At 41.1% G+C, this 14,518-nt stretch overlaps 1 protein-coding gene across 2 annotated transcripts in view; it reads right to left on the bottom strand.

The window, feature by feature from the left end:
* Positions 1-1,163: 1,163 nt before the first annotated feature.
* Positions 1,164-14,518, bottom strand: part of SUFU (SUFU negative regulator of hedgehog signaling) — a 76,652-nt gene continuing 63,297 nt past the window's right edge. For both annotated transcript variants that reach the window (XM_035132658.2, XM_060274707.1), the window contains exons 11-12: positions 11,154-11,222; positions 1,164-7,903 (exon numbers count right to left, since the gene is read on the bottom strand). In XM_035132658.2, the coding sequence (XP_034988549.1) occupies positions 7,814-7,903; positions 11,154-11,222 (159 nt within the window). In that variant the 3' untranslated portion in view covers positions 1,164-7,813. The remainder of the gene's footprint in view (positions 7,904-11,153; positions 11,223-14,518) is intronic.

Genomic DNA, 14,518 nt, shown 5'->3' with positions numbered 1-14,518 from the left:
CACAATCTTCCCTAGCAGCAATAACTTCCAATGCTATAGGCCTCTGCCATTCAAGAGCAATGATGCACTAAAGTGAGAAACAAGATCCAGTGAGGAGCCACAGTATGCAGGCGAAGTACAACAGACTGGGGGATCGTGCAGTTTGGGCATGGATGTGTCTGGTGTGCCGTAGCTTGCTTCACATGATACCTCCACAATTGACTGTGGGAGTTATACAGGAATATGGACTTCTCAGTGTGTGTTACATCATCTTGCATGCTAGGTGGGGCAACAAATGTGGTGGGAGCAAGCCTCAGTGAGTATTTCTAACCCCTGAGGAAGGTGTCATCATTTAAACTGCAATGTTTGATGAACAAGATGTTTGTGTATACAAATAAGCTTTATTTTGTGTGAAGGCCAAGACTTGCCTGTTATTACTTTAATAAAGCCCAGGTGTTTTTCACAGATACATTGCAAGGAAGCTTGGAACTATGAATGATATATTAATCACCTTCATTCTCTTTGTCCTTTCTTGCAGAGGCAAAGACCCCAGCAGCCCTATTATGGACATTAAAACTTCGAACGCTTGTCTGCAAGCCATTATTTTAGGATCCAATTTAATGCACAAATGATTGCCGTTAAGGCAAGTCACTATCATGCTCCATCTGCAATTCAGTGACGGTGTGATAACAGTACAAGTGGCCACTGCTACCCATGGGAATGTGATTTGTAGGAGTGTGACTTGAACCCTGTAGTCATTGATCAGAGTATAGAACTCTATCCATTCTCGACCACAGCGGTTTTTGTAGATCCACCCTATCCAAATATAGTACACACAAAAACGTTAGTAGCAGCAACTTAATGTGCAACTGTGGCTGTGAGGGTAAAACTGATAAAAAAAATGGTAAAAGCACCTACCACTTCAAAGTAAGTGCCATGGAAATTATTAATACAAGCCTTCTCCTGAGGCAGATCATATTGTGCAAAAGGAAACAGACCACATCAGAGGACTGTTGATAAGCAAATGCTGGGGCCCAGGCTCTTACGTTTGTGTGCACACAAAGGGCCCCCTAACCTGGCTGAAGCTTGTAAAGCACTGGAATGAGAAAGTTAAACAAGAGTTAGAGTATAAAGTCTCATTTATCAGTTCTGCAATCACTCAATAAATGCACACAAGACACAACTATGCAAACAGGTTTAATGCACTTTGAATACACAGGAGGGAAACAAAGCTTTGTGATCACAAAAATATTACAAAAAAGTAGTTTTCCGCAGGTGAACACACACCGGCACTGTGATAATGTAAGAATATACATTAGAAACTAATATAAAATATTTTTAAAACCTCTGGTAGTTTAGGTTCCCATTGTTTTTTTTTGGTAGAAAAAAAGGCATACTACAAAGTACTGAGAATTTCACTGCAGGAATGGCAAGCCATTTTCAGACAGCTTCTGCAATGTCCTTAAGATTTTTGTTGAGAAACACGCACACGCACGCACACACACACACACGCCACATGGATGAACTACAAAAAGGTTCATCTTAGCTGAAGCTGGTAAATGTAGCCTCAGCAGTCAGAATTAAAAGTTGAGCAGGTCTAAGGATTAGGTCCTCCAAAAGCAAAACCACTCATTTTGTTTTCTAGCACTACAGCCATCCAAATTGTAAAACTACAGTAACAACAAGAGCACTATCATGTTTTAAAAAAATCCACCCTGCTTTAACAGTGAACTCTGGTTCCTACCGATCTAAAACAGTCTCAAGAAAGGAAGGCAAACCTGGAGTGTAACATTATCTTAATTTATTCCTTTAAGTCTTATTTGCTGTGTTTAGCAGCAGAGACAATCTGATCCTCTAGAACTGAACACCAATGCTATGCTCCTGAGCCCTCCCACCCAGGATCCAGCACACAAAATGGTCCTAAGAATGGGGGCTGGGCCACAAAGCCTGTGGCTTTTAGGAGCTTTCTTCCACAATGGCAGTTTGATCCTGGTAAATTGTGAACTGCAGCTCCAGAAAAGCCAGGCCCCAGACTGTGTAATTCATCAGCAATCAGAGCACAGAATCTTTTGAATTAACTCACTGGTTTTATCACTTTAATGGGTTTCGCTTTCCCTAAGGTAGGTGAAGTCTTTATACAGAATTGAGATTCTGTTCAGTGTTGAAAGGGAAACTAGCGAAAGGGATACTCGGCTTAAACATGAGCCAACAGAGCCTTTGAAGACAATTGCACACTCCTGTGTTTCCCCAGAATATTAACCAGGGCTGGCAGTGGCTATCCTCTCTTATTGAAGGGCCTACACTAACATACACTATTGTCAACAAGGCTCAAACCATTCTCCCCCTCTTTCTCCATTATGTAGAGGAGCAGTGATGAATGCAGACCTTTGCCATCAGGACCCAGGAAAGAAAACAGCAGCCATGTTGATTTCAACCCAAACTAGGAAACAAGCAAAGGGAAATGTGTGCAAGAGGGCGAGGAGAGTAGTAAGAGAAGTGTTTGCAAAACAGAACCATCAGCTGGTAAGCAGATTCCGGTCTGAGCTTTTAAACAAATCTGTTTTCGGAAATTAAAGCGTATTTGGTTGAGCCCTTTAAACATTTACTTCACACGCTGGCATTCATTATGTTATTCTGCTATCAGGCTTCCACATTTCAACAGTGAATCATAAAAGTAGGTAGATGGAAAGGGTTTTTCAGAATACTTCTCCAACCTCCTTATTAGCTGGTTGGCAGAAAGTAGAAAAGGCATACCTTTATGACAGCCTTGGAACGATACTGTAAAGCTAATGCACCACTTATTACGACTTTATGGTCTGTAAGCAATCTGAGGGAAAAATAATTGTGTATGAAATGAAGAAGCTGAAAAGTGCATAATGCCCATGGGTTAATTGCCTGAGAGGCAGGTCAGCCTAGGGATCCTTTTGAAACCCTCATCAGCTACAGGCTCATTTTCTGTTTGACATTTTGGATGCTCAGCAAAGGAGGATTCAAAAGAGACGGAACAACTAAAGGTAGGAAAAGCTACAGTAACATAGGAATGCCAGAATATGAAGGTATTCTTTCTGTTCCTATAAATTACAATGATGGTAGTGGTGGAGAGAAACATTAAACATTAACACATTTTTGCCTCAAGCCATTAAAAACACTTCTGCAAATACATTTGCTTTCTGACCCTTACTTCCCTTGCTTTTATGTGTAAAGGGCTTTTCTTTAAAACAATTCATGATTTTCTCCCTGCTGCTAGAAAAACACAAGTGTGAGGAGATGGAGCAATCCCTACAGCAGCAATGAACTCCACCAGCAAGCATGCATGCAGATGTGAAACCCATGCTTTCATCTGCATAGGAATGCCTGACACTTCCAGATCTGCAAAGCTAAGTGGATGATCATGGTGCAGTGCAAAACATGCTGAAGAAGCTTGCAGTGTGCATGTAGAGCATCTCTGTCCAACCAACCATCTGGCTTAGTGGTAAAGTTCAGATTTACACACCAGAAAAACAAAATCTTGAGCTATTGTGTCCAATGGTGCATACAGATGTACAGGAGCAAGCTTCTTTTGTCCCTATGGGGTAAGCTCAGTAACCCTCATTCTTTAGACACACTCTCTCTTTGCAGTGAGCATTGGTTTCTAGGCCACCCTCACCCTTCTATGCCTAGCTGCCTGTCTTTCTTGTTATCTTTAAAGTTCTGCTGGTATGACCTTGCATTTAAACAATCATACGCTGCCTGACTTATTTATGATTAAAGAGCCATCATTTATTCTGAAGCTGAAAATTATTACAGGCAGAGGTTGTTTCATGGTGTCACAAATGTCCAGCCAGTTAGCACATTGAGCAGCCCCTTCAGCTTCAAATTGACATGTGTAATATGGTTTAATGCAAATGAGCAGTGTGCCGGAATGAGCTGGGAGCAACAATCCACAGGTGGTGTGTCATCTAAACTTAAACACATGGCTTGGTTCCCCCAAACAAACCAGGAGCATGGGTTTGGACAACATGACAAGTCAAGTCTTGTAGTTTGTTGCTCCCAGTATGATACAGCCAGGAGCAAGGGAGGAGCAAAGCAGTGTGAGCAGTGTGCACCAGCATGCTGCTCATTCACATTAAACCACTGTTAAATATTAACTATGGTTTAACCTTACATGCAAACACAGCCGATGAGTGTGCTTTGAAGAGGGGAGTGGGTTCTGTTTTTATAACTTCCCTTGCTACCAATGTCAGTGCCATGGGGGAGCAGAAACCCACAGAAGTGGGGATGGAATTTTTTTGTTTTGCTAAAACTACCGGTATATTCTTATAGCTTACAGTGTTCTCATGTGAAATTCTACAGCCCATTTATATTTTGCTCACTTACTTACTGACTGCTTCATATTTAGACAGTAAAGCCTCTGGAATGGCTCTTTTGTTGCCATTTGGTCTGATGGCTAGGTTAGCACTGTCCTGGCACATGGCTGGTGCAACAGCTGCACTGAAAGTTAATAATTGTCGCAGCAACCGAGGAATGGTGTTTACAGCTCCAGGTGCTGAAGGGATTAAGCAGCAGGTGCAAACCAACTGAAGAATAGCCTAAGCTCCAGCTTCCTGTTAGCCACTTTAGTACTGGTAACTAGCAAGTGGAGAACAAGAGTGGAAAGTAAACTCTTCCTGCCTTGTCTTAGGGTGGGAGGAATGGTCAGCACAAGTGACCACAGTGAAAAGTTAGCAATACACAGTAAACAGAGAGACCAAGCTCCATTCCATTAACTCCTCTGGGAAGCCAACAAGAATAGTTTCTAGCAGTTACTGCCATAAACTGTTACTGATTAAACACCAAGACACTTTACCTTTGATTTGCCAAGGTAGTAATTTGTGGGTACTTTCAGGCAGATATGAAATCTGAATACTCTGCAAACTCTACGAGACAGTAATTTTAAATACACTTTGGACCAGTTCTTTCTCTCCAAAGGAATGCTCATGCAGAACAAAACGTTTAAAAGGTTATGGAAAAATGTAACATCAGTGTGGACTTTGCAGCAAACTATCAAAAGCCACAGAAGACTGTAGTCTAGTCTCCAGCTCACAGATCCTTCCTGAAAAACCCACAAGGGTTTTTCCCCCCCCCACTAGCAGATTAACATTTCATAGGATTTCTGACTTTCCCTCCATGGATTCTTTCATTCCTCAGATAGGAAACTCCTCAGCTCTTTACCGCATCCATAGAGGGTAAACTATAGAGAATAACAAATGAGACAGTATAGCTGTGTAAAGCCTTACTCCATTAATTAAACTACTATGGAACACAAGGCTTCCAAGATAAACTGTAGAAAAGCCAGACAGTTTAGACTCTAGAAATGACTTCTAAAGCCTCACATAATTGAATTCTTCTTCATCCAGTAACATTTCTATGTACATAGGAAATTAACGTCAGGCAGCAGGTTTCTACTCTCCTCCCTGACATGCCAGTTTTCTATGTGCAAGGATTTTTTTCTCTTGCACAGAGGAGCATTCTGTCATATGAGACTCCATTGCAGTCCTAAGCACAGCAGTCAAGAAACAGCTTCATCATCCCAGCTGCTGTTTGTGAAAGCTAGGCCTAATAAGGATGGCTTTTGTGGGGAAAATATGCTAGGTATCTGACAGTAACATTTGAGTGATAGCACACCATTTGAATGCCAGAAGATTTTCCTCATAAGCAGGGACCCCTTACAAGATTTCACTCCAACCTCCTATGGCTTGGCCTGTTTCAACCTTGCAGGGTTTTATGCTTAGTCAATTTGGCAATAGCGGTTAGTCAATTTTGCTTACATTAGCACATGTTTGAATTGTGCTCAGGACAGCACAACAGCTTCCAAAATACTACAAACTAAGTGAGTGACTCCCAAAGCTTTTTTGCTTTGTAGTCCCTAAACATCAGACCACACTAGAGTACCATGCTATTCTAAGTCCTTTACTTAATGTGAAAGGTGAGGCTTCTAGGATTCTGACAGGGAGCCTATGGGCAATATTAAATAGTTTATTGTGAGCTACTTTATGTCACCAGCACATATCTATCTAAACTTGCTCGAGGTCCAGCTCCCTAGCCATCATGGGTGTAAATGGGTGTACACCGATTCTGGTGTACATTAGTATACATCAATTCTGAGCAATTTCTGAAGGTCACTTATGCCCGTGACAAAATTTCTGAAGAAACTAAGTTTACACAACAAGAGAATATGGTATTTTGAACAGTTGCCTAGTTGAAGTGGACTTTCATTCTCTTGGGAAGGGAAGAGAACCAACATGTTTCCTTCTACAAACATTGTAACAGAAACTTTCAGAAGATAGTTTCAGATTGTAGATTTCTGCTTTAGCAGTGCCAGATTACATTTTCGGTGGTGAGCTATGGAACTACTACCACGTTCCTCTCCTAGGAAGTTAGTTCAACTGCCTATAAAAAAGTCAAAGTCTGCACAAAATGGTGTTAGAAATACAGTGTAGCTGTCTCAAAATCAGACCATAACTCTGAAAATTAATGCCTGTGTATGCAGCAGTACATCAAGCTGAATTTTCAAAACATTCTGAAATGGCCTGACTCTATATGCATTAAAATTAACAGATATGTCTTCCCAAAATATGTGAATGGAAAGTGAAAACACGATTTCAGCAGAAATAAATGTTCTTAGGAAAACTTTGTTTTTAAAGCCAATTTAGAAACAAGACACTAGGTTTTCAGGCATCTCTTTAACTCATGTACCCTTTTCTATTTCTCTGCAGTATGAGTCAGGAAAATTTGGTACAAATCTACAGGAAACTTCAAGAAGGATACAGTATCAGAATTGTTAACCCAGAAGATCTGCCTGTACTAAGTTCAGCCCAATGAGAAATACCTATAAACCCAATTTTCCACGAACTTGTCCCTTTTACAGGTGACCATGAAACAGGGAAGTTATGCTTATCTTTGAAGAGAATCAATTATCATTTTGGTCTATTGCTCTAGGACACACTAAAATAGGTGTTTAATCCTGCAATCCAGTAAATACTTACCTGGTAGTAAGCCCCACTGAATACCATTAAGTTTTGTTCTGAATAAAAACACGTAGGCTTGGGTTTCACAGAACTTTTTAAAGCAACGTTTTCCTAAATATAACCCAAGCTGTATCTCTTCCCTAGGGCAAACTCCTGACTTAAATAGGATGTTTATAGGCCTCAGAATTCAGAATCTAAAATGACAGCTTAAGTACAGCCCCCTCTGTAACATCATAGCAGTTGAGCCAGTGGGACCATGATTCCCCTGCCAAATCAGTCCCTAGTGTGGCATCAAAACTGATCAGTGTTTCCTCAGTCTGATTGTGTGTACATAAAGTATAAACAAAATGGCCTTTCTGGAGCAATTAAAAAAAATCACACTGAAGGAATAATTTTGGCCAGGAGAAGCCTGGCTAATTAAATAATTTGAGAGTTACAAAAAATACTTCTAATGGATTGTGTGTTCATGCCTGAAAATTGTGTGATTAAGTCAAGGCAGATGAGGCACATAAACCCTGAGTTGGGGGTTGCAGGGACTTCTGGAGCCAGTTAAAGTAGGGAAAGGAATTCTTAGGACTACTATTAATAGTTAAATACTTTTCTCTCCTTGTCTCACTCTCGCACTCACTCATATGCAGTTTATTCAGAGTTCTTCCATGACAGAAGAGAAAGCCAGGTACTGGAAAAATTGAGTTCTGGCTGGACTGCTGTTGAGTAACTCCTCCGTTGTTTGCAGTGGATATGCAGCAGCATCTCTTATTTGCAGGAAGAGCTTTTACTGCACTAAATTATCCCATGAGTCACTGGGCAGCATTCAGCAACTTGTTGCTTGTGGGTGTCAGCTGACTTTAATGCAGTGGGTTGTCAAATACAGCATCAGGCAAGATGGAGACTTTCAGTTTCTTTTCAGGCCAACTATACTCCTTTGGAAGTTTGAACTAAAAAAAAGCAAATAAGTTATTAGTTAATATAACTTACTATGATGTATGATACACAAAGCAAACAAAATAATACCATTAGACCCAAGAGAAGCAAAAGTTTCCAGCTATCAGGTAAATAAGGAAATATTTTCCAAAGTGTTCATTTGGGACAGAAGATTGTTATTTTATCATTATTTATTAAAAATGTATACCACCCTTCATCCAAAGATCACAGGTCAGTTTACATAGATTACATAGCCAAGTATTTTTTTTTCCTATTTCTACCACTCACTTGTGCATCACTGTCTTACTTTGCTTTCTCTTAATTCACCAGGGCCTTTTTGGGGCACCTGCTTAAGAAGGACTGACTCAGTGAATTCAGAGGTTTTCTAGCCCAGCATATCATGCATATAAGACTTCAGGGTACAGCAACACGCAGGGTTCAAGACATTGAAAAATACAGTGATAAAACAGTTTTAAAATAGGTTTGATATACACTACAGCAAACACAAGTGAACCCCCACAATAAGGAAGTTGAGGAAGAACCTGGTGAGACTGGCAAATAAAGTATTCATGCAAAGGTCGTGGGGAAGTAAAGTCCCAATAAGCCTCTCAAGGTTAACATCCATCACAAATGAACATAACAAAAACAGCAGCAAAACTAGAAAACTAGCAGAAATATAGGGACTCATGAGCTTCTGGTTATTTGGGAACAAATTCATTCCCCTGAGGCTGACTCTGAAAAACAGAGGGGCAGAATTCAAGGACACGTAGAGAAGACTTACTCCATGGCAACAGTTCATTTGCTATTATGGAGAATGAGGGACTTAGCTGAGGAATTTTTTGGGGGGGGGGGATTCCATAGAACTGTCCTATTTCTTGGGTGCTTAATAACTTACAGGGATTGATTGGGGAAGGAGCTAGTAAGAGGCAATCCCAAAGTTGGGGGTGGCGTCTGCCTGGTGGGAAGACTGTAGAATCACTTGCTGGATAGACTGTTAGATGGAGGAGTCAATGACCATTGTGCACATTGGCTGAGGAATTGTGAAGTTGCATGGGCTCTTTTCCTGCCAGAACTCAGTTCCAGCAGCTCTCGGGTGGGCACCATTGCCATTCTAAGAGAATGAGGGAGGTGTTCATGCTGAGTTCTGGCACCTCTTTTTCTAGAAAAATAGCACTGAGACATTGAGCCAAAGCCCTCCAAGGTAGTATTTTCAGAAATGCTCTCTCTTCCATATACAGGACCAGCTAGACTGGTGGAACTGCAGGGCCCTAGTTCTTGGATGGGGTAGTGGTATGAGGAAGGGTATAGAGTAAGGAAATTTCTATCACACTATTAAGCAAAGCATTTGAGAGCAGCTATTTGCTAGACATTAGGGTCACTTCTGGGAGAAGCTCAGCCTGTACAAAAGAGGCGTCCTCCACTTCAACTGCAGTGTAACCAAACCGCTGGTGCTGAACATGAAAGAAGTCACAGAGCAGCTTATAGACTTAACTTCTCAGGGTAAGCAAACAGGAGTTGAGGATCATCAAGTTCAGGATGATTTAACACTTAAGGATGATGATGTAAATGTTTTTCAGGTAAAGTGGAGGACAGAGTACAACTCTAAAATGAGTGTACAGAGAAAAATGGTAGCTAGCAAAAACCCAAAGTGTGACTGAAGAAATTGAACTAGAAAATGTCATTTGAAGAGAGATAGAATGTTTAGGTGTTTATATGTTAACATTAAAGAAATCTCTTAACCACGATGGGAGAGCTTAAGAGCTTGGTTACTAAACAAAACAGGTATCCTGGGCATATCAGAAACCTACTGTCAACAGAGAGAACCAGTAGATCATGATTACAGAAAATCAAGAGAAAGCTCACATTAGGGTTCTGCTTCTCTGAGGGAAGATCATTCAGTGGTAAACTTATTTTAAAACTCCTCCAATAATTTCTTCACATGAAAAAATGGTTAAAAAGTAATATAGAACTATCATTTATTCACTAAAAACTTGAATGATCGTGAGATAAATAAAAATTAGGGAGGCAGTTAACTTGGTGTAATAATGAAAGACAAATTCATTCACATTTACTGGGTTAAGTATTAGATGCAAGAAAAAACAGTCTTTTAACTTCGTTCTAGTTTTTGTTGCTGTAAAAAAAAACACCACCCCCATTTTTGATGTTGATAGTTCCTCAAAATGTCTCTCAAATCCATTTTTAATCCATGTAAGAAGTTTGCAAAGCCTTCCTGCATGGTTTTAAGATTCTAGGGAACTATACAGTCCCTGAGCCAGCTGTCTTTCTGGCCCTGATCAAGAGGCAGTCACCAACTCCTCATATGATGAACCAGACTTCTCATTGACTTAAGACTTTGGGGAATGGAGAGGGTTCCCCACTGCCAACCCTGAAGACTGTTATGAAGCACCTCAAACAATAAATATGAAGCACACCTAAAAATAACTTTTCTATAGTAGCCTGCACCTTAAAAGGAAGTTTCAGTTTTGGCCAGGAGAGGCCCCGAGACAGACTCCATTACAGAAAGCCAGGTGTGCATGTTCCAAGTTGGTTGTGTTATCTCCTTTGACTGTAAATTTCTGCCACCCTCCCCTTATCCTTTGTCAATTTAAAAATAAACTACTACTGTAACTTTCATTACAACACAGCCTTCTAATTCTGAGACTACAAAACTTCAGCAATAAGAATTAAACAACAGGGCTGTTTTGGCAGTAGAAGTAGGAAAGGCTGTTCTACAAGCAGATAAACCTTGACTGGAGTCAACAGGAACTGTGAGAATTAGGATTATTTGCTTTTCATGGCAATGAATGAATGTTAGGGAGGATTACCTTATGATATGCACATGAAAAACTATTAGCAGTCCCACAGAGGAGTCATATAAATGCTCTTACCACAATGCAAGGCTGTCAAGTAAGCAGTAAAAAACTACTGAAGTTGTCATTACAGACAGTCACAGTCTATGTCTATATTCAGTAGACTATAAGGGATAGGAACTCCACCGGAATTTTGCCAAGACATCAACAACTGCCAGGGGAGTGGCTAGCATGTCCTAAAATAGAACATTCAATCTTTACCATCCCCATTGCTCCGACCACATAATATTGGGGTGGCCACATGAAGGACTTTCAAGGACTGGGTGATAACAGCAAAGAAAACATGAGCCCTGGATTTATAGCCAAGAAACCAGGCCATCAAATCATCAACCAAGCAAATCAACCCCCTGAATACAGAAAGAGTCCCTTTGGATATTAGAGTTAAGAAACTTACTTCCTCTGAAGAATTCAGATCTTCTAGGTCTTCTAGCATTCTTTCCACAAACTCTTCAGTCAGCAGGATCTGCAAAAGGGAGAGACAGTAGTTTTATTCTTTTACGCTCCAAGCTTCACCTAATTGCCAAGCAACAGACTCTTTCTTAGTGCACAGAGAAGAAACTGTACTGTTGTTCATACAGAAATTCACAAAGCCCTTGGAGGTTGGTTTGTTTCCTCCCCTAGTACCTACAAAATGCTGCAATTATTAAGGAATCTAGTTGTATCATCAATTATCTCCTTGTGTCAAAAACTGAAAGCTTTGATTCAGAGAAGAAGAAAAGCTAAGAATTGAGAAGAGAGATCACATTATCTGAAAAGACAGGCAATAGGAGAAAGGAGGTGTTTTTTGTCTGAAACACCACAAGCTAGCCTTAGGCTTCAATGAACTGATAGGAGGAAGAGGAGCAAGCTACTATTAGCCTGCAAACACATTCCCTACCAAATGGGTCAAATAATCTAACCTTCAAAAAACTTCTTTGTTAAACCATGCCTGAAATACCAAGACATAATCCAGTGCTAATAGACAAAAGATATACCTGCCCTAGCTCAAATCATGTTTCTCCTACAAGGGTCAGATAAACCAGATAGACAAGGGCATTTAGGCATAGCAGCAAAAACCCTTATTTCCTACCCATGTCTTCACCCTCAAGAGTTCCTACTGCATGGCTTTTAAGGAGACTGTACCATTTGCTATCATCAACAATATCTTTTTCACAGCATTCCTTAAATTCAGCACTGTTCCTGCAGTGGCGGTACCACATTACACTAGAAATCACATGCATTTGATGTGCATGATATTAAAGGTGACATCTGCAGCAAATCAACATCACAGGCTGTCATAGCTCTAGGCACCTCATTTAATTTCTTCTGGGATTTAGAAGCTTAGAAGTTGAAATTGAACAAATAGGCCCTGTTTCTTTGAAAAATGTTCAACTTGAACTGAGCACCACCTTTTGAGAATATTTAAGAGCTCCTATCAACAGGACACTATGAAGAGACTGGCAGCAGAGAGTAGCCATTTATCCCCCTATTTTTTGGGGGGGGATTCCCCGTAAGTAAATGATAGGAAAATCTGAGATAAGTATCTCTGTTGTTCTGCACACATTCAAAACTCTCATCCATGAGGATCTTTTCCTCCCAGGGAAACTTTCAGCTACAACTAACATGGTAAACAGTCCCTAGAGCAGCAAACAGTCCCTAGGCTATCAGATGGTACTCACTATGGGGCTTTTGAAATGCCACAACACTTCAATAGACCTGGTGGCATTGTGCAAACAGTTCCTGTCTCACTAGCCTGCTGTAACTGGTTTCTCAAGCTAGGACATGGTTCTGCCTTTGTATGGAGACTGTTTGTAAAACATACAACACTCCCATCTACCTTACAAGTGTGCTCTGCCTTTAGCAACCAATGCTAGATTTTCTAGGCTTGGGCAAACAGTGGACATATCTGGACAGCAATAACTAGAAATATGCTTCAGGAAAGACCACAGCAGGGGATGAAAACAGCCCCCCCTGCTGTTTGCATCTCAGCTATGGATGTTCAGAGAAAGACAATCTCTGAGACTGGGAGGCTCTGTTTAGCTATCATATTATGCAGTGATACACCCATCCTCTAGAAGTGTGCCACTCTCATTTTAAAGTCATCTAAGCCTATGTGCCACTCTCATTTTAAAATCATCTAAGCCTGTGTGCCACTCTCATTTTAAAGACATCTAAGCCTGTGGCCCTCACTACATTTTGCAGCACTGAATTACAGTAGGCAAGATAGAACAATGAGAATACTGTGCAAACACAGAAATGATGCTTTACATTTATGGAGAACACATGTTTGTATTTTGAGGCTATTTCCCCCATCATGCAGGATCAGCAGTTAGGAATTTGAATCTCTCTGTCATTGACCAAGAGCACTTTTTTAAAAAACCAACTGAACTCACATTTCTTGCTTACAATGAAGGCTTGGCATACTATGCAATGACAAAATAGGAAAACTGAAACATTTTCTAAACATGTAAAAAAAAGAAGCAGCAGAAGTACAAGTGGCATGCCTAGCAAAACCTCTCTCTCATCTGTTGGAGGGAGTCTCTACAGCAAAGCTAAAGGAAACTGGAGGTTTTGAGGAAGCAAAGGTAACTCTATAGGTCTGGTTGCTGATGCTAAGAAACAATAACAAATTCCTTAAAATTACATTTTACGAACTAATGTTAACAGGAAAAACTTGGCTGGCCAACAATAGATGCTCTCTGCAAAAAGCGTTTGTCTGCACCAGTTGTTACCCAACCCCAGGTGTATCCTGGAAACATTCTCATTCTAATACAGTAGTCAATCTCATAGAGCAGGGGTGGGGAACCAATGTGGCCCATGAGGCAATTTCTCCCAAACCACGCCTACCTGCCGATGTCAGTGGTGATGTCAGCAGATCAATGGGAGGGTGGGGTTTAATTCTGGCTTGGCTGTGTATCCTGTTCCCAGGATGTAATCTCTGCTCAATTGCCCATGGGTGGGAATTATATCCTGCTCAGAAGTGCTGTTTGAGGCAGCTCGTGTTCTTCTCCTACAAGTACTGTACGCAGGCAGCAGCAGCGGTGTGGGGAAGAAAGGTCTCTCACACTTTTCCCCCTGCCACTACCACCTGCTCACAAGAAAAGTGTGCAAGTGGCTTCAAACAGTGCTTTTGAGAAGCACTTTAAGAGAGCCCCATGCTCCTGTTTCAGCAAAGGGTTGCATAAAAGCAGTGTTTAAAGGATAATGGGGATGGATATTTCAAATAGCGCTTTTGGAACTCAGTACCTAGGATCTGGCATGAAGGAAGAATGATCCTCCTAAGCACTGGGCTTTCGGTGCATGTGAGAGCTCTTTGCCGAGCCCTGCACTAAGCAGGATCACCACCACCATTGGCTGCTGCAAGGGCAAGCGAACCTGTTTGGTCCAGGAGTGCAAGAGTGCACCCTGCAGAGAGCTCTCTCACATGCCTGAAATTAGCATTAAAAGAACCCGCCTCCCTAAGCACCAGCTATTGTGAAGGGTAAGCAATCCTGCTTGCTCTTCAAGAGACAGCAGCAAGTGAGGCTTCTCTGCTTTTGCTTGCAAAATATAGCTTTATTTCTCCCACCCGGAGTCAAGCAAAGGGGAGAGGAGAAACAAAGCTAGGTTTTGCCATTCTTCTCTTGATCCAGGTTATATTGTTCAACACACATTGTCTGACTTCTTCAACTATGCTGGAAACCACCGACCTGTCCCTCTGTACACGACTCCCTCGGCCTACAATGATGACATGATGACCATGGACATGACAGAAATGTGGTAGGTGGCTGAAGTGCCACA

Source organism: Zootoca vivipara, chromosome 5 (genome assembly GCF_963506605.1).
Source record: "Zootoca vivipara chromosome 5, rZooViv1.1, whole genome shotgun sequence".
Lineage (NCBI taxonomy): Eukaryota > Metazoa > Chordata > Lepidosauria > Squamata > Lacertidae > Zootoca > Zootoca vivipara.
This window is presented reverse-complemented; position numbering and strand designations above follow the sequence as displayed.